Source organism: Carettochelys insculpta, chromosome 3 (genome assembly GCF_033958435.1).
Source record: "Carettochelys insculpta isolate YL-2023 chromosome 3, ASM3395843v1, whole genome shotgun sequence".
In the NCBI taxonomy this organism is placed as follows: Eukaryota; Metazoa; Chordata; order Testudines; family Carettochelyidae; genus Carettochelys; species Carettochelys insculpta.
The window spans coordinates 27,466,304-27,488,023 of record NC_134139.1 but is presented as its reverse complement, the minus strand read 5'-3'; the positions used below and the strand labels follow the sequence as shown (position 1 = coordinate 27,488,023).

The window sequence follows — 21,720 nt, the reverse complement described above, 5'->3', positions numbered from 1 at the left end:
GGCTTTGACTTGGGAATATTAAGCCATTCTTATCTGGCTGTAGTCAGGTAGAACACATTCTCCAAAAAACAGCTTCATCATTGTTTCTTCAAAGCGTCTTATCTTAGTCACCATTTCACCCTTCATGCTTGATTCCTTTCACAACTCCCTTTGATCTAGGCCACAATAAATAGCCTGTTATATATACACAACACATAGATTACATTAGCAAGTTTTGTTGGCTAAACCCTGGTTTTGTCAACAAAACTCTGGGGAGCATGCGCACACAAAATGGGATTTGTCGACAATATCAGGGCAAATGGCAGCACTTTTGCCAGCAGTGTTCTGCTTGAAAGCGTTGAGGCATAACGAAAAAGCTGCGTGGACGCTCTGGGCAGCCCTGTCTGCTGTGCTTCCAGGTGCCTGTTTTGTCAAGAGAGCAGCTGGTCTGTAGCTGTACTCTATCAACAGAAGTTTTGTTGGGAAACCCTCTTCCGACAGTGACTTCTGTTAACAGAGTGGTGTAGTGTAACCATAGCCATAGAGGCAAGCACCACATTGAAGAAATACTACAAATACTTCCCAGCTGGTTTCAGGGACCACCCAAGTGCCAAAGGCCACTAAGTACAGAACTTGACAAAAAGACTGGTTTGAGTCATAGCTGTAAAGCACCTATATTATGAGACATAGGGGGAAAAAAAAATTATGAACTACTGAGCTACAAGAGACATGCCTATACCATAGCTGCCCTCTTCCACCTCAGCTACGCAATCTCAGAGCTCAGGGTAAACATGGCAGAGACTTCTACTTCATATATTAATCATTGAGTAAAAAAGGACAACTAACGGACGTATGTGGATAAAAAATGCGGAATAATTTTAAGCAGCATACTCAGTTTGAATACCTGCCCCTTTTAGTAAATGTCTGGAATTTTTTTTTATTAGTATGATAAATAAGCCTTTTGATTTCTCCTTTTGGGAATCAAGGATTTTTCACAGTAGCCAAAGTGTTTCAAGGCTCTTCTGAGGTTTTCCTTTTATTTTTTGTATCAACTATTATACTGGTCTCAAACTCCATCCCAAGCTACACACAGATGGGTTCTATAAAATACACAGAATTGATAACCACCCTAAGTAACCAGGACTGCACAGCACTTATGCACTCAAAGAGGATATATTTTGCATTTGCAGTGACATTAAAAATAATAGCCAAAGCATATTGTTATGTGTATTGCATACCATAGCAATATGTGTTGCACATTATACAGTACAGGATCTACCTCTCAACTGGAATTATATTATTTGACAACATCCCTTGTCTGACAGCCCCCGAGTCCCAGCAGCCTGCACCTGCTGTCAGCTGCCAGCGATCCCAACAGCCTGCGCCTGCAGTCAGCCCTGGGCCCTCGCTCCCCACTGCCCACAGGTCCAAGCAGCCTGCGCCTGCTGTCAGCCCTGGGCCCTCGCTCCCCACAAGTCCTGGCAGTCTATGTCTGCTGTCAACTGCTGGCCTGGGTTCTCCGCTACCTGTGGGTCCCAGTGACCTATGCCTGCTGTCAGCTGCTGGAACCTGCAGGGAGCTGGGGCTGGCAGCTGCAATCAGCCGCAGTCTGCCAGGACCCAAGGGCAGGCAGTGGGGAGCCAGGGCCAGTGGTAGCAAACAGCTGCAGGCTGCCAGGATCTGTAGGTAGTGAGAAGCTGGGGAAGCTGGTGGCTGCTAGGACCTAGGGGCAGCGTGAAGCTGGGACCTGGCTGCCAGGACCTGTGGTCAGTCAGGATTTAGCTGTGGGTCTGGTGGAAGATGACTTTCCTTCATTCGGAAAATTCTCTGATCTGGCACGGGTCAAGTACCAAAGGTGCTGGATAAGAGAGGTTCAACCTGTATTTACAATATATAGAGGTTAGCACAAAATCATGTTAAATTGCATTGTGCTCACTCAGGGTGAGATATCTACATATCGCAATACCTTCCACTGCACCACTCTACACTCAGATAAAAGGATGCAGAGTTTGCTAAAAACTAGACATGAATGCTCAGCCCTGGTGCAAGATTGTGAGGTGCCTCTGCAGGCAAGTCATAGGGAATGTAGTGTTCAAATCAGAAAAAAAGGAAAGATATACCACGATATCAGAAAAACAAGGTAAAAATATAATCGATAAATTTCAGTTTTAGATGATGCATCAAGTGCTTTCAGATTGTAAACAGGTATAATATAAATGCAGGCAGTATGGGGATATATTTGGTAGCACAGCTGCTGTGTAAGGTGAACTAAATACTGTGACCGATTCCCAGAGGGATACGACATATTAATCCTTTACTTCCTGTATTGTGCTGCTTTATCTGAGACAATAAGTTTACCTAAACTTGGTTAGCTGGTCTCAAAAATTCTTGTAATGAACCACAAGTGTAATCAAATCAATTAGCTATGCATTTCACAATAAGAGGATGAAATTAATTCTCTTATGACCACCTAATTTATCAAAGTTAGAACTGACCTACCATAGTTAATACCAGTGAAAAGTTTTGTTTCTTCCAAAGACACCAGACTTGGAACTCTGCAGAAAGACAAAACACATTGTATTACAAGGTAAGGAAACGAGTTTTGTTGGCAACTCATTCCTACTAACAAAGTAAGACCGGGATACCTGGGAAGGCTTAGTTTACTATTTTATCTGTTATTTGTCTTTAACATTCCAAAATCTAGAAATAGTTATTGGGCAGGTAGTTCTCCTTTTCTGAAAGAGTGAAAACCAAGAGGCAAGGCCACCTTGGATGCACCTACACTAGCAAGTTCTTTCGAAAGCTTTCAAACGAAGTGGGCTCTTTCAAAAAACCCAGCAGAGTAGCTACACGCAAAAAGTGTTCTTCTGAAGGTAACTGAAAGAATGTGGCATTCCTTTGGAAGGCAGTCTTCTTTTCCGGTTTCAGGAAGAGTGTCCCCTTTCGAAAGGAAGTGTGTAGCTGCTCGGCAGGGCTTTTTTCTTCCCCCAGAAGAGCAGTCCTCGTGGGACCTGATTTTTTCATCCCTGGCCTGTTCTTTCAAAAAAGTGGGGGCTGTGTGTATGCTCTCCTTCAAAAGAGCAGATCACTCTTTTAACCTGCTTTAGTGTGGACGCACTCTTTTGAAAGAAGTTCTTTTGGAAGAGATCTTCCAGGAGAGCTTCTTTCAAAAGATCACTGTAGTGTACACGTAGCCCTTGAGTATAAAATCCTGAATGAGTTCCATTTCCAAGAGTTTGAAATTACTCACTTCTTCTAATGCATGTTCATAAAGGTGTGACAATGAGGGACAGTGGCATTGATACAACTATTTAGTGGGTTAACTGCAGGTGAATCAGTTTACTAAATAGCAAGGAATTGAGTAAGAATCTCAGCAAAAGGTGAATATATAAATTCAGTAGCTTATTCCTCTCCCTCGGTAGTCCTTCCTTTAAAAAACAAAAAATGGTGTACAATGTGCCCAGGCCCAATTGTTCATGCTAGTCTCTGAAGCCCACTACTACTAACCACCATGCTAAGAAAGTATCATAGTCAGAACGATGCATCTACGTGACAAGCTTTTACTTATAAAGCAAAGATAATGATATGGTTATGACTTGATTTGAGTCTACTCTAAATTTTCAGTCCTTGTAAAATGTGGTTTTTTTCACATGGTTGCGTAAATAAAACAGCAGACTGACACTGCATGCCAATGTATCTAATGGCAATACCAGCTCATTCAAATATACCTTATATTTTCTTTCCCGTTTTGTTTCTAACACTATGGCATAGACTCTAATGGTTAGTGGAGTCAAACCGTCAAAGAAAAACCTTCAAGATACTTTGCAAAGAAAGTCAAGAGCTACAGAAACACTGCACTAACATATTGCAAGAACTGTGCTAACAAAGGGCCTACCACGCTAAATAATTTTTCTGTAGAAGTGAGGATCATATCAATGGGAAAAAGACACCAAAAAGTTAGAATACTGGGAAGAGAAACAGTATCAGATTTTTATTGTTATAGAGCCGTGTTTCCCAATTTTATTTGCCCATGGAACCCTTTTAAACTTGAAAGAATTTTGTGGAACCCGTAACCCATTAGCCCCTCTCAGCCCTAAATCCACCCCTCCATCCCCACGCTCAGCCACAAATCGGCCGCCACCATTCCCATGCTTCACCCCTCTCAGGCCCCAATCTGCCCACCCCTACCCCTATCCCCAGGTTTAACCTGCCTGAGCCCCAAACCTGCTCAAATACCTCACCCAACATGGCAGACAAATGTACCTTTACTCCTCTGACTCTAGTCACAAGGGCCTGACGCAGGATGACACAGGACCTGTCTGACTCCCCTTCTGGCTGTGCCAGGGCACAGAACTTCAGGGAGCTGCACATTAGTCAGCAGCAGCAGTGTCCAGAGCCACAAATGACTCCTTGAGCCACATGCGGCTCCGGAGCCCCAAGATGCCAACCCCTGACTGTGGAACCCTTACTCTCACTTTGTAGAGCCCTGGGCTCTGCAGAACACCAATTGGGAAACACCGTTATAAAGAATTGATCACTTGGCAAGAAGTGCTTACACATAAAACACCAGTATACATAGTTCCACATTTAAGGTGGTGAATTGAGAGTTTTACTTTCCAAGACCAGACGTGGGGGTTATATTTATCCTAGAACAAGAAATGATATTACTGGTACCTGAAACACAACAGCAAGCTATAACAATTTTGACCAGGTGAAGTACTGCTTATGTCAATAACTGCAAGACAAGCCCAATATTCTGAAGGTAACAGACTGATTAAAATCATTTTTGTAAAATTTAGATCTACACATTAAACTAAATCCCAAATCAATTAAAAAGGAAGACACTGTAATTAAATTTTAAAGTATCTCAATTTAACAAGAAAAAACACTTTCATCTTCCTTTCTGTGTTCCTAAATCACTAAATAAGAAGCTTGAAAATAAATGTTCGATACTAACAACTTTTCACTTTGACATTAACATGGATGCTCCAATTACAATGATTTGTTTAGGTACTAACATTGATTTCCAAACAACTCCAACATTATAGCAAGTTCCCTCCAAAATAAAAGTACTGACAATATTACCTAAAAAATGAGTTTATAGCAAAATGTTGGCTAATTAGCATAAATCCATATATCTGTAGCGATATTTTACAAATTTGGAACAGATGAATGATATTAAAGAAATGAAGGTTACTTATTTGTTACCAGTGTTAGATACAAGCACTACTACTTCAGTTCCCTCCATCACCAATCCAGAGACAAAGAACAAGAGAACTCTGACAAAAGAGGAAAGTGGGTGGGAAGTGTGAATATGTGGAGCCAATCTGAAATAATTTTGTATGAATGTGTGTGACTATGTGGAGCCAATCTGAAAAAACTCAAGCTTGCAGCTTTGCATATTTTGGAAACAAGGACTTGCTTAAGACACTGCCTCAGCTCTGGTAGAATGGATCCATAGCAATGTCAACACAGGAATTCCTGTTAATGTGTCACATTCAACCATATGTTGTTTAATCCATCTAGAAGGAGTTTGGGGAGACAAAGTATAACCCACGTGACTGTTAGTATAAAGCATACATAATCTATGTGATTTTTCATAATACACAAGAGTTTTTTTTTTTGTATCGAAAGTATGCAAAACTGATTCCCTTTTATGAATAAGTAGGTTTTGGAAAAAATACTGGCAAATTAACTGAATGACTGATATGAAATTCAAACTACTTTTGGCAAAGACCTGGAAACCACTTTATCTTTACAAAAAGGCATAACTATCAGAGCATTTAATTCACTTCACCCTTCTGATTGATATTATAGTAATAACGAATGTGGACGTAAGAGATAAATAATGCAAAGAGTCGGCCAACTGCTCAAAATGTTGTTTCGTATGTGTAAATAATACCAAATTAAGATCCCAAGGATGGACAGGATTTCTCAAAGGGGGATGCATATGAGCTAACTCTTTCATAAACTTCTGATCCATGTTAGGCACAAACAGTGATCTTCTATCAAGCAAAATATGATAAACTGAAAGACCTGCCAAATGAAATTTCAAATATGAGATAGAGAAAATTCAGGTTTTTGTCACATGCAGTATTTTAAAGTATAAAACAAAGATTTTCCCCAAGGCCAAGCCATGATTCTGGACCACTTCAAATATCATCATTAGCTAGCAGACAGCTTTCTAGAACTAAGTGGTACACACTGCACTGAAAAGGAACTCGAATAGTCAAAAATAATCCTCAGAGTCTACGTCTGACTGCCCAAGACATGAAATAAAGGCACTGAGGATCTAGATGAAAAATCCTGGCCTAGTGAAGGTATGAACACACCAGGACAGTTGAAGCAGATTCATATTCCACTGCTGACACAGCCAAGGCAGGGCACTAAGAATGTCCTGATGCATCTTCCTCACTACCCTCTGGATCCATGGAAAGTGGAGGGGGGGGGGGGGGGGGGGGGAAGAAAGGCCTAGAGAAGATGGCTTCTCAATCCAGAAGGAAATCCTTCAAGGTGGATGAACTGTCCCTTCCTGCTCTTGAGCAAAACACAATATTTAGTGTTGAACCTTACAGTAACAGGGCTGCACCTGATTGAGCTCAGCTGGAAAAGATACTCAATGCTTTCAAATAACTGATCCTTCTGGGGCCATTAGTGCATTTGAGAACTGTCCCTGATGAGATGATTTGCAGTCACTTATTTTCTCCTGCTAAATATAGGACAACCTAATAAGTGTCATGGAGAATACCCCAGTCTCATAAACTGACTGCTTTGCTCAATGCAGAAGCAAAGAAAGCACCTCCTTTGTTGACATAATACAGACTGGATCATTTACCTGCTACCACTTGCACAAACCTTCCGTGTAAATGAGGGAGGACCAATCTGAGGGCCAGAAGAATAGCACTTAATCCCAACATGCTGATGTGTAAGCTTCCCTTCCAAGAAACCCAATAACTGCAAACTTATAAAAGATGACTGAGACATGCCCTCTACCCCAGTACTGTTTGATGTGCTGATAACTTCAGCAATAATGAAGTGGGGGACTGAACTGGGCATTCACTGATAATACTGCTTTGACTTTGTTAATAAACCCAAAACATTTTGAGGTATGGCGACTAAAATCTGAAGATTGTCCAGATTTGGTCTAAAAACCTAAGACATCCAGTGTTGTAGTATACTGATTCTGAAACAGACAAATGAGCTCACATAAATAGTAGAAGTCATGAAACAGAGAAAGAAAATTGCTTTCTGAGTTTACAATATGTGACTATTTAAAACATATTGCACTATTTTCAAAAAGGTGTCCTCTACCAGAAAGCCTCTCCCTGCTAGCAGGTCCAATACGGAGACAAGGAATAAAAATTCTTAGTGTGACAGTGATTTAATTTTTTTTTCCACATTCACAATTAGTCCCAGGTCTGGGGGGGGGAGGGGGAGGGGGAGGGGAAAAGTGGTTGTAAAAGCAATGAGGCTTACTAGATCCTCCTCAATAGCAGCATTCAGCAGTCAACAGTCCAACTACAGGTATATACATACAGTCTCCTTTCTTAAATGAGTAACTACCACAGAGAGGTACTTTGTAACAACCATTAATATTGTGGATTGGATACCTTGAAGCACCGTGTATTGGGTCAACTGAAAGAGGGTAGTTTCTCAAGCTGAATAGCACAGCCCTCCTCTGTAATTTATACGACCCACTTGTACAATGTAATAAGACTCCATTTGTTGATAAAATGTGGTAGCTTGTGTCCCAACAGAGGAAGGGATGAGTCCTACTTGTTGACTGGTTCCCTCAACTCTCACATCAAATCTGAGGCCTGATGTTTCCCAAAGACAACAGGAAAGGGCAGACTGAGAAAATCTAGACTTAATTTAAAAGACCTCTTCTTTTACGGTTGGCTCTGGAAGGACATAACCTTTCTGTTGCTGTTGTTGACATCTTTGATTACGTAATAAGCTAGGGGCGATTTCAAATAATGTCCCTGACAATGGTAAGTAGAAGGTCTCCTTGTAGGAGAAATTAAGCCCAAGAGTAAGCCATTAATCTTGCCTCCTTCAGCCTTTTTCAGCCGCTCATCCATCTTTTCAATGAAAAAGCCTCCTCCTCAAATATCACCTGAATTCTAATATCCAGATTAGAAGGAAGCTAAGCAGGTTTCCTCAAAGTAAGAGCAGAAGCAACGTTCTATCAGAAGAGTCCAAGGTTTCAAATGCGTCTGAAAGCACACACTGCCATATAATGACTCTCCGCTATAATCACAATTGCCAATCTTCTTTTGTCATGTGGCAAAATCTGCACAATAAAACTTTCTTCTCCACAGGTGGAACCAATAGAAGCCATAATTGCTTGGTAATTTGCCATCCTTATACCAAAAGAGGAAAGAGAGAATATCTTTCTTCACAAGAAATCAGTATTTTTCCCTAAGCAACCACCATCAGAAGTGAATAAGACACGAGATGTGTATGAAAATCTCTCCAAAGGTAAAATGCCTCCTCGGGTTGCAGGAGTAGACAGTTTTAGCAGATGGCAGTAGACCATCAGAGACTGGAACAACATCCGAGTCTTGGAGGTAGCCTAAAAATGTCAAACAGCGGATGGAAGTTCCCTTCGCATATACTGAAGATAAGTACACTCTATGCCCTGTAATCTAGCATGTTCTGAAACCATAAAGTGTTCTCAGAAGAAGAGGCATGCTCCAACATTCTTGTCTGGTGACAAATCAGGTCATAGTTTGTGCCTTATACTCTTGTTCAAAAAGCAGATGCTCTAACCGAAGATGACAATGAGGTATCAGACGCCATTATCTAAGACGTGGCTTGACCTTCTGCCAGACTATCTACAGATAAAGTATCACCACTCTAGCCACACTTACAACAACTGAAAAATTCCTGTGGTGGCCCTATATAAGGCTATAAAACCTATGACTGCTAATTTCCCCAGAAACTGGGATTCAGGAACAACTTTGGTGGTTGTGGAGGTGAGGAGGGAGGTAGAAAGGGGGCAAAGAGAGGCATGAACAGGTGGAAACGAGTTCCTTGTTTCTTCTTCTAGCCTACTCCAGATATGAATTAGGTCTCAGATCTGCAATGGAACACAGTAGAGATAACAAAGGAGCTTGAGGGAGGATATGAAAAATGGTAAATTTCTTTTTAATGATCCTACAGGAGTCTCAGGAGGCAGAGAAACAGATGAATCAAGAGAAATGTTAATAATCTGCACTGTTCTCTCTGTTTTTCTGAAGATGTAGACCACAAAATAGGTGAAGCATATCTGTTCTCAAGATCTTCTCTCATTCAGAGACAGGGAATGCTCAGAAGTCAAATGGTGCACAAAGCACCAGAGTAAAAAAAAAATATCTTTGGATGAGACGATGGACCAAATGGGAGCAGAAATTGATGCTGGCAACAAAGACTAAGATGTCAAAAGATCTGGTGAAACACTCAAATCCACCCCCATCATTATTGAAGCCAAAACTGCAACTGGTGTTGGTTTTGGGGCCACAGAGACCTTATCACAACTGCATGGCTCAGACACATGGACTCCAACTCTACTAACAATGGACATCTTTTCTGAGCATTCTTCTTTGGAACTGACACAGCAAAAGCCAACAGCATGGCTCTTGATTCTGTCATGGGTAGTCTTTCCATCTCCATTAACAGTAAACTTCAACGACTTCACTGCTTGAGAAACATAGCTTAAAAGCTGGACCTGATGAGGACTGCAGTTTCCAGGAACCTTTACACTGCTCTAACCAGCTGGAAGAAATCTCAGGAACCGAAACTGGCCTCTTAAACACTGGATCTGATGAATGCACTGATCCAGAGGGTTTAACCCAGAGTACTTTAAGGAGAAGAACTTGCAAACTGTTCTTCTCCTTGCAAGTTCTGGCCATTAAAGTCCAGATGGAACACCCAACAGGAGAATGGCTCTCAGCCAAACACATGAAGCATGTAATTAGAGTCTACAACATTAAAAAGACAACCAGGCAGAAACCACATAGCTTGAATCCCCAGCTTCTCCTTCTATTTGGTTCCACCATAATTTAATAACCCAGTTACAGGTTATGTATACTTATCACTGAACTACAAACTATGTTAAACAAGTAACAAGACATAACGAATGCAGGGGTAAGGGGGAAAGCAGGTCTGAGTGGACGAGCGAGGGGTTCACTTCCACCTTTACCATATGGTTAGAAGGAAGTAAAGCAGTCGAGGACTCTGTGCCCCTTCATATATTCTTGTCCTCAGAATGCAGAAGGATGCTGGGCAGCAGGGTAGCATGGGCATATGAGTGCTCTAATGGACATTGCTTGGAGAAGCTTCTACCATTAGGCATAAGTAGGTGGTGTAATACCCCTCAAGTAAGAATATGCAGAAACACTCAAAGAAGGGAGCTTTCTGGTCTCAGATTAACAGTGTCTGCAAACAAAAGATAACCCCATCTTTAACAGGAAAGAAAGTAGTGCCAATAACCTGAATCAATTTTTAAAAATGAAATAATGTTATTAGCTTCTTTAGCACAGTAGGTTGGGTATAATGTCAACTGATAAATGAACTCTATTACAAGAAAAGTATTTCTCCAATGTAAAGAAAGCTAGTATTAAAAATCAATACTTTATTTTTTTCTCCAGCCATCAATGAACAAAAATAAGTCTGTAAACAGTAACTCTACTCAATGTAGTAAAAGGGATTAAATAATGATTATACCAGTTCAAGTGGTTTTCCTGAACTGGATCCTATCCCTTTCCTTTCAGGCAGAAGTCTGCCGGCAGAAGCATCCATCATTTTTTGCAAACAAGTCATGTTCTGCAGCAACACCTCTAAATTATGAAGGAAGGGAAAGGACACTTCACCTCTCTCAAGTCTGTCTACTCCACATTTCAGGATCTGGAGACAGTTAGCTACAATTCCAGCTCAGATAGTATCTGACAATCAAATAGCAGGCTGGAATATCCTTACTCAGGCTATGTATAGAATGAATATCTGGCTCAAAATAATTTACGTAATGTGCGCAAAACACATTATTTCAAGACACCTTGTTTCAAACTTGATGCCATCCGAACTGCACCAAAGTTCAAAATAAGGGCCTATTGTGAAGGTTCCATTACCCCTCTTACAATGAGGAGTACAGAACCAGACTGCCATGCTCACAATAGCACAGCTATTTCAAGAAAAGCAGCAGAGTTGCTATTTTGGGATACATTTGCAGATAAATTTGTATCCTAAAACAGCAACTGCAGTTGACAGCCTCACAGAGTATTATCTTCCTGTACAAGCAGTCCCAGTGACCTCAGTGAGTGACCTCATGGCGTAAGATTTTATATTCAAAATGATCTTTGTCCCAAAATATGATCTCCTCTTTATTCATATTCAGCATTGTAGCTCAGCTAGTGAGCCAGCAGCTTAGTTTTAACTACTGAAAAGCAAGTGTTTCATGCTAGCAGCAGCACATGACATTTTTGTTACACTTATAGCTACAGCTGAAAAGATCCCTTCAGGGACACTACATAATTTAAAAAAGATAATACCTCATTCTCCACACAGAACAAGTCACACCACACAACAGAAGCCAAATGCAACCTCCTGTGTTGTTCTACATCTCATTCCATATCAACTGTACCCAATACTCAGGCTTTGGCTAAAAGAACCTACACTTTGTATAGGCCAAAAACATATATATCCAAATTAATTGACTCCATCATGAGGAATGTGCTGCTTTAATTCTCAGCACTACCAACCCTAAAACATCTTTTGTAACTAGAAAATGTAAGGAATTTTTTCTAGCTTGAAAACATTTCACTACGTGCCTTGCCCAATCCTCTACAGATGGTTTGCCTATTCCAGCTCTGTCTTAAGATGCAGCTTCAAAAATAAATGCCAGTTGGCTTCACTCCACTCCTCTCCACCAACTGAATGGAAAGTTCTCCTAAATGCAAGTATCTTGCCATATTTAGTATCAGATCATGGGCCAAACCAAGTATTTCATGTTCAACTGTAGGAGACTCAATGTTAAAGAAAACAGTTGGAAGGTGAAACAAGGAGAAAACAGGGTCACTCACCGCGGAGTAGTAACTGTTTCCTTTTCTGTGTGGAGCTCCCCCAGCAGAGCTGGGTATTATCCTAGAGATGCCAAGAGAGGTTAGCTAGCCCTGCCCCTCATTTTGTGACATCACAACCTTACACATTCAAAAGAACTAGTCTTTATCATCCCTGACCTTCAGATGCAAAGAACTGAGTGAAAAAGATAACAAAAAAGTTCATACAACAGTTCTGGCAACGAGGAAGGAGGTGATACATGTACTAATCAAGCTGTATTTAAGAAGGAGAAATGGGTCCCGGTGAACAACCCTACTTTTTGTTTTCCTGGGAGAGCTGCTTAAAGCTACCATAGAGGTACTTAGGCTGTGGAAATGGGAAGATGGGGAGGAACACAACTGAACAGCAGTGAAAGATGTCTTAATCATTTAGCACTTGAGAGAGTGATAAGTAAACTGTACTGGAAAATCCTAATTAACAGCACCATGCACTTCTTACATATACAAAGAAATTAAGTTATTTATAATCTCTAACTATGTTACAAAAACCCCACTGAGCATAATAGGAGATTGTGTACGTAGAAATGTTACGTACACAAATATTGGCTATGTCTACACTAGCCCAAAACTTTGAAATGGCCATTTCAAAGTTTACCAATGAAGCGCTGAAATACATATTCAGTGCCTCATTAGAATGCTGGCAGCCGCGGCACTTTGAAATTGACGTGACTCACCGCCGCGCGGCTCATCCAGACGGGGCTCCTTTTCGAAAGGACCCCACCAACTTTGAAATCACCTTATTCCTAACAGCAGGTAGGAATAAGGGGATTTTGAAGTTGCCAGGGTCCTTTCGAAAAGGAGCCCCATCTGGATGAGCTGTGTGGCGGCAAGTCGCGGCAATTTCGAAGTGTCGCTGAATATGTATTTCAGCACTTCATTAGTAAATTTCGAAATGGACATCTGCATGGCCATTTTGAAGTTTCGGGCTACTGTAGACATGGCCATTGTGTGAGGATAATCATCACACCAGGGCTATGTTTGCATTAGCCCAAATCTTCAAAATGGCCATGCAAATGGCCATTTCAAAGGCTTACTAAGGCGCTCAAATGCATATTAAGCGACTTATTAGCATGCCGCCAGCTGCAGCTCTTCAATATTGCCGCTTTTCGCTGCCGCACGGCTCATCCAGACAGGAGTCCTTTTCGAGAGGACCCTGCCAACTTCAAAATCCCCTTATTCCTGATAGGAATAGCACTCGTGATAAGAATAAGGGGATTTCAAAGTTGGCAGGGTCCTTTCGAAAAGGACCTCCATCTGGATGAGCCGCGCAGCAGTGAAATCAGCAATTTTGAAGAGCTGCGGCGAGTGGCATGCTAGTGAGGTGCTGAATATGCATTACAGCGCCTCATTAGTAATCTTCAAAATGGCCATTGAGCTCGTGTAGATGAAGCCAAAAAGTTTGTTTCTGCAACCAGGGTATAAACCACATACTATCGAAGAATTTGACTAATTATGCAGGATCTTAACTCACCAGCACTCTAAAGATACTAAATCCATCAGGATTTTTCACTCAGCCACAATACTCTTGTGCTAGATGGGTTGAAAGCTGGTTCAGACCACTTCCTTCCATCCCCTACCTGGCCTGGAACAGAACTCACAAATTACTCAGTCCATCAAAGTCAGACAAGTAACTACTTTTTTCCCCTCTTACAGTGTAAAACTGATACATGAATAGTCAAAGAGCATTTCTGAAATGCTAACTTTACCAGACACAAAGAATACTACAGAGGGAGAAAGGCCACTGACTCCTGAAATCCACTACTCGCCTCTAACACCAGCCTATATCTGGTGAAGAATGGCAAATCCATCCCTCCTGCAAAAAGCATGTTTCAGACAAAGGAGAAAGGTGCTTTCCTGTAACCATCACAATCTGCTTACAGTCTAAAGCTTGGTTTCCCAACCTGGGGGGCTTGCCCCCTCTGAGGGGCATGAAGAAATTCCAGAGTGTGTGCAAAGCAATCTCCTCCACATCATTCCCACCATCCCAAGACAGAGCCGGCCTTTGCTTCTGGCTCTCAGCCCCTGCCATTTTACACAGGTGACCCAGGACAACTGCTACAAAAAGCAGGCAGCTGGTGAAGGCCCAAGTGGAGTTAGCTGTCTCCCGCAAAGGTGAGTGAGTGTTCTCCGCTCTTGATGTTGATACCTCCACACTATCTACTGATAATGGGCCACATCCTCCCTAACCGGACTGACCAGATTTCTCCTCTCTTGATGTTCACAACTCCACGTTAACTGCTGATAATGGATCATTTTCTCTGTGACTGAACAGACCTTGTAAACTCTGGCCCTGCCCTTCACTGACACTCCCTCTTGAAATCCTCCTCTAAAACTCCCTATTCATGCATCTGACAAAGCAGGTCTTTGCCCATGAAAGCTTATGCTCCAAAATACCTATTAGTCTAGAAGGTACCACAGGACTTCTTGTTGTTTGTGAGCTAACAGAAACCACACTAATTCACTCTCATGGGATAGTCACTGCAGAAAGCATTTCTAAAGCAAGGCGACCAGTAACAGGAATCAATACCAAGTACTTGCATTCTAAGAGGAAAAAGTCTTTCAACTGTCCAGCCAAGTAAACTACTTATTTAAAAACCAAGACCAAGTGAATTTATCACGCCCTAAACCTTTTTAAAAAAAAGGCTACACACAACAAAAGAAAAAGTTCATAGAAGAAAAATTTCTCGTGTGTAAAACCTGGCAGTTGTATATGAAAATAAAGGTTAATTACGTGAGTTAATTTGGACTTCACTGCAAATGACTGCTCCTTCTGTTACATAATTTGTGACATTTTTAATGTGGGTGGGTGATTACTATTTTACAATTAGTTTGCCATTTTAATATTTTTATTTAACCTAAAAATTTAGTTCCTTACATATTTAGAACTAAAATTTTGGGAGTAAGGGCACTTTGAAGTTGCACGGTACTTCAAAGTGCCGATGGCTGCACAGCTTGCTGGCGCTTTGAAGTTTGCGACTTTGAAGTTGCCGTGGCAAGAATAAGTCTAATGAGTCATTATTATTATTATTATTAGTCTAATTAGTCATTATTATTCCCCGCTTGGGCTGATTACTATGCCTCCTTCGAAGACGGAGGCTAGTGTAGACACAGCCCTAGAGTCACATTTGAGGTTCACATTAAATTTTAGTCGAGATCGTTGAAGAAATTAAATAGCAATTATTGTTGAAATAAAGCCTTGCTTTCAGACAACTTTTTTTTTTGTTTCCAAACACAATGAACCCCTGGAAATCACCAGGTGATATAGATCCTCATTAAAGCTATCTTGTAAAAAGTAGAGCAACCAATACAAGGCTATTAGTGAAGTTTTCACAATTTCTGAGTTAGGTACCATCAGCCTAAGTGAGCTTTATATCATTTTTGTAGAGTAAAAGCTCAGAGACCAAAGACAGATGATAGTGGTACTCTTAAGAAATCTGAAAGATTACCCTTTTGTAGATAGCTAATGATAAAATACTACACTACAGTTTTGAACAAAGAGCCATGGGTTACATTTTATGAAATATCCAAGTTGAAATAGTTATAAAGTTTAATTGACGTTAATGTTATTGTTCAAAAAGTTATATTTAAGTTGTCTGGTATTAAGACATTACAACACATATACATGATAAGCACAGAAAAAGCATGTTTTAATCATTATTAAATACCAATTATAATCAAGTTCTCCATTGTATTCATCTTAGTACGTGCAAAAGCGTTTGATATTTTTTAAATGTTCATATAAAAAAAGGTTATATTCCAGGTTGAGCAATATGCATTAACTAAACAGGAAAAGCTTCCAAGAGCATTGCAACATAAGTAGTAATTTCACTGGTAGACCAGACCTCCTCTGATTTGAAAGAAGCAAAAACCAAATATCTGATAAATGTAAAGTTCTGCTGGGAGACTTTTTTCTTATTTCCTGTAACAGAGTGCAGGGAGTTAACAGGTGAGTCAGTATTCTGATCATTTCAGCAGGAATTAGACTCCCCACAGAGGGCCGACTGCTAAGTCTATTTCATGGTCCAAGCAGGATACCGGGGTGGGTGAGCAACTGGCATTAACTCACCCATCATTTTATAAATGATAAAAAAGGCACAGGAAGGATGTATAAGGGAAGGACCAGGGCTAGCTGAGCCAAGAGAGAAACCCCTATGTAGAACACATCTATGTCTCTTAGACCCTGGAAAAAGCACTGAGGATACAAGGGACACTGTACAATTCTCGGTCCCCAAACCCACCCCCGCATCTGCAGGCATCACCCGCCTCAGCCCTCAGTCCCTAAATCTGCTCCTCAGTCCTCAAGCTTTATGCCCACCATCCTGCAAACTCAACCCCTCACAGTCAGGTTTAACCTCTCCCAGCCACAAACCCTCCTCCCACATCCCCAGGATTATCCCACCTCAGCCCCAAGCTGGCCCACAGAACTAACCCATCTGTGGCGCTGGCTGGGGAGTCTACACTGGGCAGCCATATGTACCCAGTGAAGGGAAAGCAGGCATAGAGGTCTGCTGGTGGGGATGAGCCAGCCATGCCTACTGTAGGGGTGCAGCCACTCAGGTGGCAGGAAGAGTGAGGAGCTCTCTGTGGCTCCTTGCCCTGTCATCACTGAAATAATGGAACTAAGGTCAGCTGATTTAACATCCAGATCCTCCTGCCACCCTGTTGTCCTTTAAACCAATTAAATTTAGTTCTACTTTTTCAGCGGCAGCAGGGCAGGAAGCTGCAAAGGAGGCGGTTATTGTAATGCAATTTTCTCACTGAGCCCTTATTTTCACATTGTGGAACCCCGGGGTTCTGCAGAACACCATTTGGGAAATACTAAACTACATAATTCTGAACAAATCACTTAATTGCTCTCTGCTTCCATTTCCCCATAGGAATTTCACCTCATGGGTGACAATGATACAATGCTGATTACCTACCTTTGTAAAGCATATCACCATCTATATATGTAAAGTGTAAATGCTAAGTACAGGTTGGAACTCCCAGATTTGATATTCTCTTGTCTGGCAACATCCACGGTCCAGCAGCATCATGGATCTTCCATTACCAGAGAGTCCCAAGGCTGGGAGGAGGAAAGGCCAGCTAGACCAGTGGCAAGAGCACAGGGCAGGGCAGCCACAGCTGGCATGGCAGAAAGAGGTGTGGGGGTCAACAGCAGCCAGGGAGCCCGGGACCAGGAGTAGTAGTCAGAGAGCCTCACCGTGGGACCAGTGGCCAGGGCTGGGAAGATGGCAGGCCAGGCCAGAGGGCGGTGGCTCATTGCTGGGGCTAGGCATGAAGCCACAGCCAGGGAGGCCACAACTGTGGCCCGGGGAAGCTGCAAGCTGGGGAAGCTAGGGCTTGGAGCCAGCGGCTAAGGAGCCTGTGGGGGTAGGAAGCCACAGATGACAGCAGGGAGGGGAGCCCAGGAGCAGGGGGGCAGAACTGACCTCCCCTGGTCCAGCACTGCTCAGGTCCTGAGACAGCCAGACCAGAGAGGCTGAATCTGTATTATAGCACATCTTAAATATTTAAGTGTTTATAAAACCACAAACCTGATACCATGAATTTTCCTTAATGGAATTAGGTAAAGTTTTGTTTTCAAAGACTTCTTCCAAAAATAATTCTGTCTTAGAATTTACTGTGTAATAATAAAAATAAGAAGCACTAAAACAAACATCATAATATTTAAAAGTATAGAATTAAAATATTTTACTGACTATTTTAAAACCTTATTGATAACCTACATAAAACAGAGCTTACTTACAGGTGAGCAATCCTCTCTCCTTTCAGAGGAGGCAGAATGTTCCCAGACCCAATGAGGCAGTTGTGCACTATAGTGAGACTCTGCTGAACATCATCTCTGGAAGTCAAACATTTTAATGTAAGAAAATTATAAGTGAAGAAAATTTATTTTCTTTTCATCATATTCAAAATAAATGTGCTTCCTCTTGTTGTGTAACGTGAGCAGCTTATCTCACTAGTGGTGCCCTGACAGCAAGTTATGCATTTCTGATTCTCTAGTTCATTGAAGACCACTCCATAAAACACCCTTTCATGAAGGAACTCCTTTCACAAAGCGCTATCAGACCACAGTTCAGTTTTCTGAATTATTTATTTCACAGACCATCCTGGAATAGTGAGGTAAATTGTCTGCTGCATGCAATGAGGAGTTTAATTACCGATTTTTCCAAACGTCAAATATTATCTGAAAATTATATACAGTCCTACATTCAAAATTTGTACTGAGACTTTTTTTTTTTTTGGTAAAAGGTTCCATTTTATGAAGAAAAATTCACCCCACTGTGAACAGGATTCATTAAAAGAAAGTTTTCAGTCCACAATATGTTCTATTGTGAAGGGGATCATTACACAGGAAGATTTTTTTTTAAACAGTGTTAATATTTTGCTGTCTCTCTGCTATTGTACGTTTTAAAGAGCAAAATAAATTATTCTAACTATTCATTTAAAGAGGCTACTTACTGTAAAAACAGACTACTTCCATCACAAATGAGGCCTGCGTATTGGCTGGTAGATAAGGTATAAGGATGGATCCTGGATTAGCGCTGTATACCCAGGTAGGTGAAAGAGGTACAAGACTACCATTGCACTGGATGTGAAGTTAATATCCCCTTATAAAGACCATGGGAAGCTCAACGCCCTGCTAACTTTATTCTTTCAGGCTGAGACAAAGACAGTCTTTAAGGTGCCATGGGATTCCTCATTGTTTTGTGCATCGTATTGAAACTTTAGGTTGGTTCCAAACTTGTTTCTCTGTCCTTCTGTTAAAAAGGCTTGTGAGGAGCACAGTTTACAAATTTTAAATATATTCTGGTACTGTTTTTTAATTCCTAGCTAATTTGTGAGCCGGGGGTGTTCCTCAATTACACAATGCTTAGCCATTATGCATTAAATGAGAGGAATCCTTAATGTTTTTATGGTTTTATTTCCAGGACTAATATCCATAGAAATGTGATTTCTACTTCTCTGTGAATGACATGAAACTAATACACCTGGCAACTTCATGAGAAAAAGGAACTTGGGCACTAACAAATTTCATAATATCTTTGAATCTAGAGCACTGGCAGCCTCATCCATTTCACCTATTTGGGAACACAGCACTTATCCAAGATCCATCTCTATCCCTTACCAACCTGCAAAATGGAATATCACTAATGGCCTCTTTCAGGTCTATTATCCTTGTTTTCCTCTCACTTTTCCAGTTCAAGCTCTTGAATTTATTGACTTGTTATTGTTTTTTTCCACCTGTCAATCTTCATTACTATAATTTTGTGATAGCGCCTATATATCCTCATGGAAATAGGAGGTCTCCTCATCATGTTACACACAGCAAGAAGAGATTCAGAGATGGCCCCTGCCATGAAAAGCTTACAACATAAATAGAAAAGACAGACCCAGGACAAGGAAAAGGGATATGTAATAAGAAAAATGGCTCATTAAGTCCCATGTTAGCTCTCCACTCTGGTTTGCTCCTTTTTGAAATATATTTTTGGCTAGAGTTCTATAGAGAGGTGTAGACAGATGATATATAGACAGAGAGATGGGAGTAGATAAAAGGAAGCCAATGACTGCCATGGATATATATCTTAGTATCCATGCACAATTCTTAATTTTTGGTGTAGAATTCTCCCAGGAGTTGCCTATGCAATAGATGCTAGCTTTTGAACATAACCAATGCCAAGGGAAGCTATACTATATATACAGTATGTATGTTTAATAAAGAATTATACATATAATTAAACCGTTCAACATATTTAGCATTAATCTTTTCTGCTATTAGCATAACTTTATTTCAGTTAATACAGCTACTAATTTGCAACGCAGCTTTCAAAGTTTAAAGCATCTTTCAATTACACTTTCCATATTCACTGTCTTGATAAATCTTCAACAAAAAAACAAATATACATATAATTCTTTCTTTATTAAACATACATACTGTGTGTGGGGGGTGGGCGTCAATTAACGTAGGCCACATGATACCACTGACCTGGACATTTCTTGTTTTCCATTTGCATAATGCTCTAGTTTGGTGAGCTCTGGCTGAAGAAAAGAATCCAGTAAGTAATAGGTAAAACTTATTTCCTCAGGTGAAGGAACATGCCATTGGATATTCAGGTTCCACAAGTCACCTGGTTTACCCCAGTCCTATAAGAGGGAGAAAGAGGGAAGGGGGAGAAAAAAGTCATTTCCCATTAGTAAAATGTGAAGCAAATGTTCATTAAAAATTAACAGACATGAATAACGTAACTTCCAAATATAAGACTATCCATAAGCAAAAATGTCAGCTCAAAGAGTTAAACATATACTCCCATCTTGTTGGAGTATATGAAAACTGCAATAAGTACTTAGAATTTAAAAAATATGTTTGCTAAGAATAACTCTCCAACAAATTTCCACTAACTCACTGAGGTAGATTCTTGCCATTTGACACACTCCTTCAATTATGGGTCACAGATACACATATATCTCAGATTCTAACTCTGATATTTGACCTTTCTATGAGAGATCACCAAAAGGTTACCCTGTTTTATCAGTGTCCAATCTCTAGCTTTTTTGAAAAACATTCATTATAAAAAACAAATTTGAAGTTTGACAATCCCATTTCAGGTAATCAAAATTCAACCTAATAATATTATCGTCATGCAGTAATGTTCTATCCAGTGTGGAGATCTGAAGGTCATCTGATTATCCCAGTTCTAATTATCCATATATTTTAGCCAAGAAAGTTACCAAATGCAATTAAGGACTACTCATGTTAACATAAAAGTGGGACTTCTGCTGGCACTGAGAGAGATTTTGTAGAGTCCCAAGAGTCCCAGTCATGAATTACATCCTCACTGTAGTAGGCACTGTATATACGCTGTCCCTGATGCAACCTAAAATTTAAGTTAAGTTATCTAATCATAGAGGAGAAACATAACAAACAATGACAGCACAAGCTTCCTTATATTGCTTCTCCAATTTAGCTCAGTATTTTTCCAGAGAAATAACTAGTAAGAACAAGAGTTTATTTCAGACTCTGTGCTCCTTAAGTTCCTGTCCTCAGCTATGTCTACACTAGCCCAAAACTTCGAAATGGCCATGCAAATGAAGTTTACTAATGAAATACATATTCAGCCCTTCACTAGAAGGCCAGCAGCCCTGGCACTTCGAAATTGACGCAACTCACCACTGCACAGCTCGTCCAGATGTGGCTCCTTTTCGAAAGGACCCTGGCAACTTCAAAATCCCCTTATTCCTATTTGCTGTTAGGAATAAGGGGATTTTGAAGTTGGGTCTCCTTTTCAAAAGGACCCCACCATCTGTATGAGCTGCACAGTGGCAAGCTGTGCCAATTTTGAAGTGCCGCGGCTGCCAGCATTCTGATGAGGCACTGAATATGTATTTCACTAGTAAAAACTTCATTTGCATGGCCATTTCCAAGTTTTGGGCTAGTGTAGACATGGCCCTCTTGACTAAGACATTCTAACAAGGGTCCAAAATGCAATATGGACATGTTCACTTAGGAATCCCATCTCACTTCGCATAGAGCAATAAGCCATCATATTATAGTTTATTTAGGTCAAAAACAGTATGTATGTTTAATAAAGAAAGCCATGTTTGCCAAAATCAAGATAAAACCCTCAAAACACTCAAGAACTCA

The 21,720-nt window shown here is 40.8% G+C and overlaps 1 protein-coding gene across 6 annotated transcripts in view; it reads right to left on the bottom strand.

The window, feature by feature from the left end:
- Nucleotides 1-21,720, bottom strand: part of PSME4 (proteasome activator subunit 4) — a 147,198-nt gene that overhangs the window by 64,131 nt on the left and 61,347 nt on the right. For all 6 annotated transcript variants that reach the window (XM_074989520.1, XM_074989521.1, XM_074989523.1 and 3 more), the window contains 3 exons: nt 20,065-20,222; nt 17,824-17,919; nt 2,479-2,534 (listed from right to left, as the gene is read on the bottom strand). In XM_074989520.1, the coding sequence (XP_074845621.1) occupies nt 2,479-2,534; nt 17,824-17,919; nt 20,065-20,222 (310 nt within the window). The remainder of the gene's footprint in view (nt 1-2,478; nt 2,535-17,823; nt 17,920-20,064; nt 20,223-21,720) is intronic.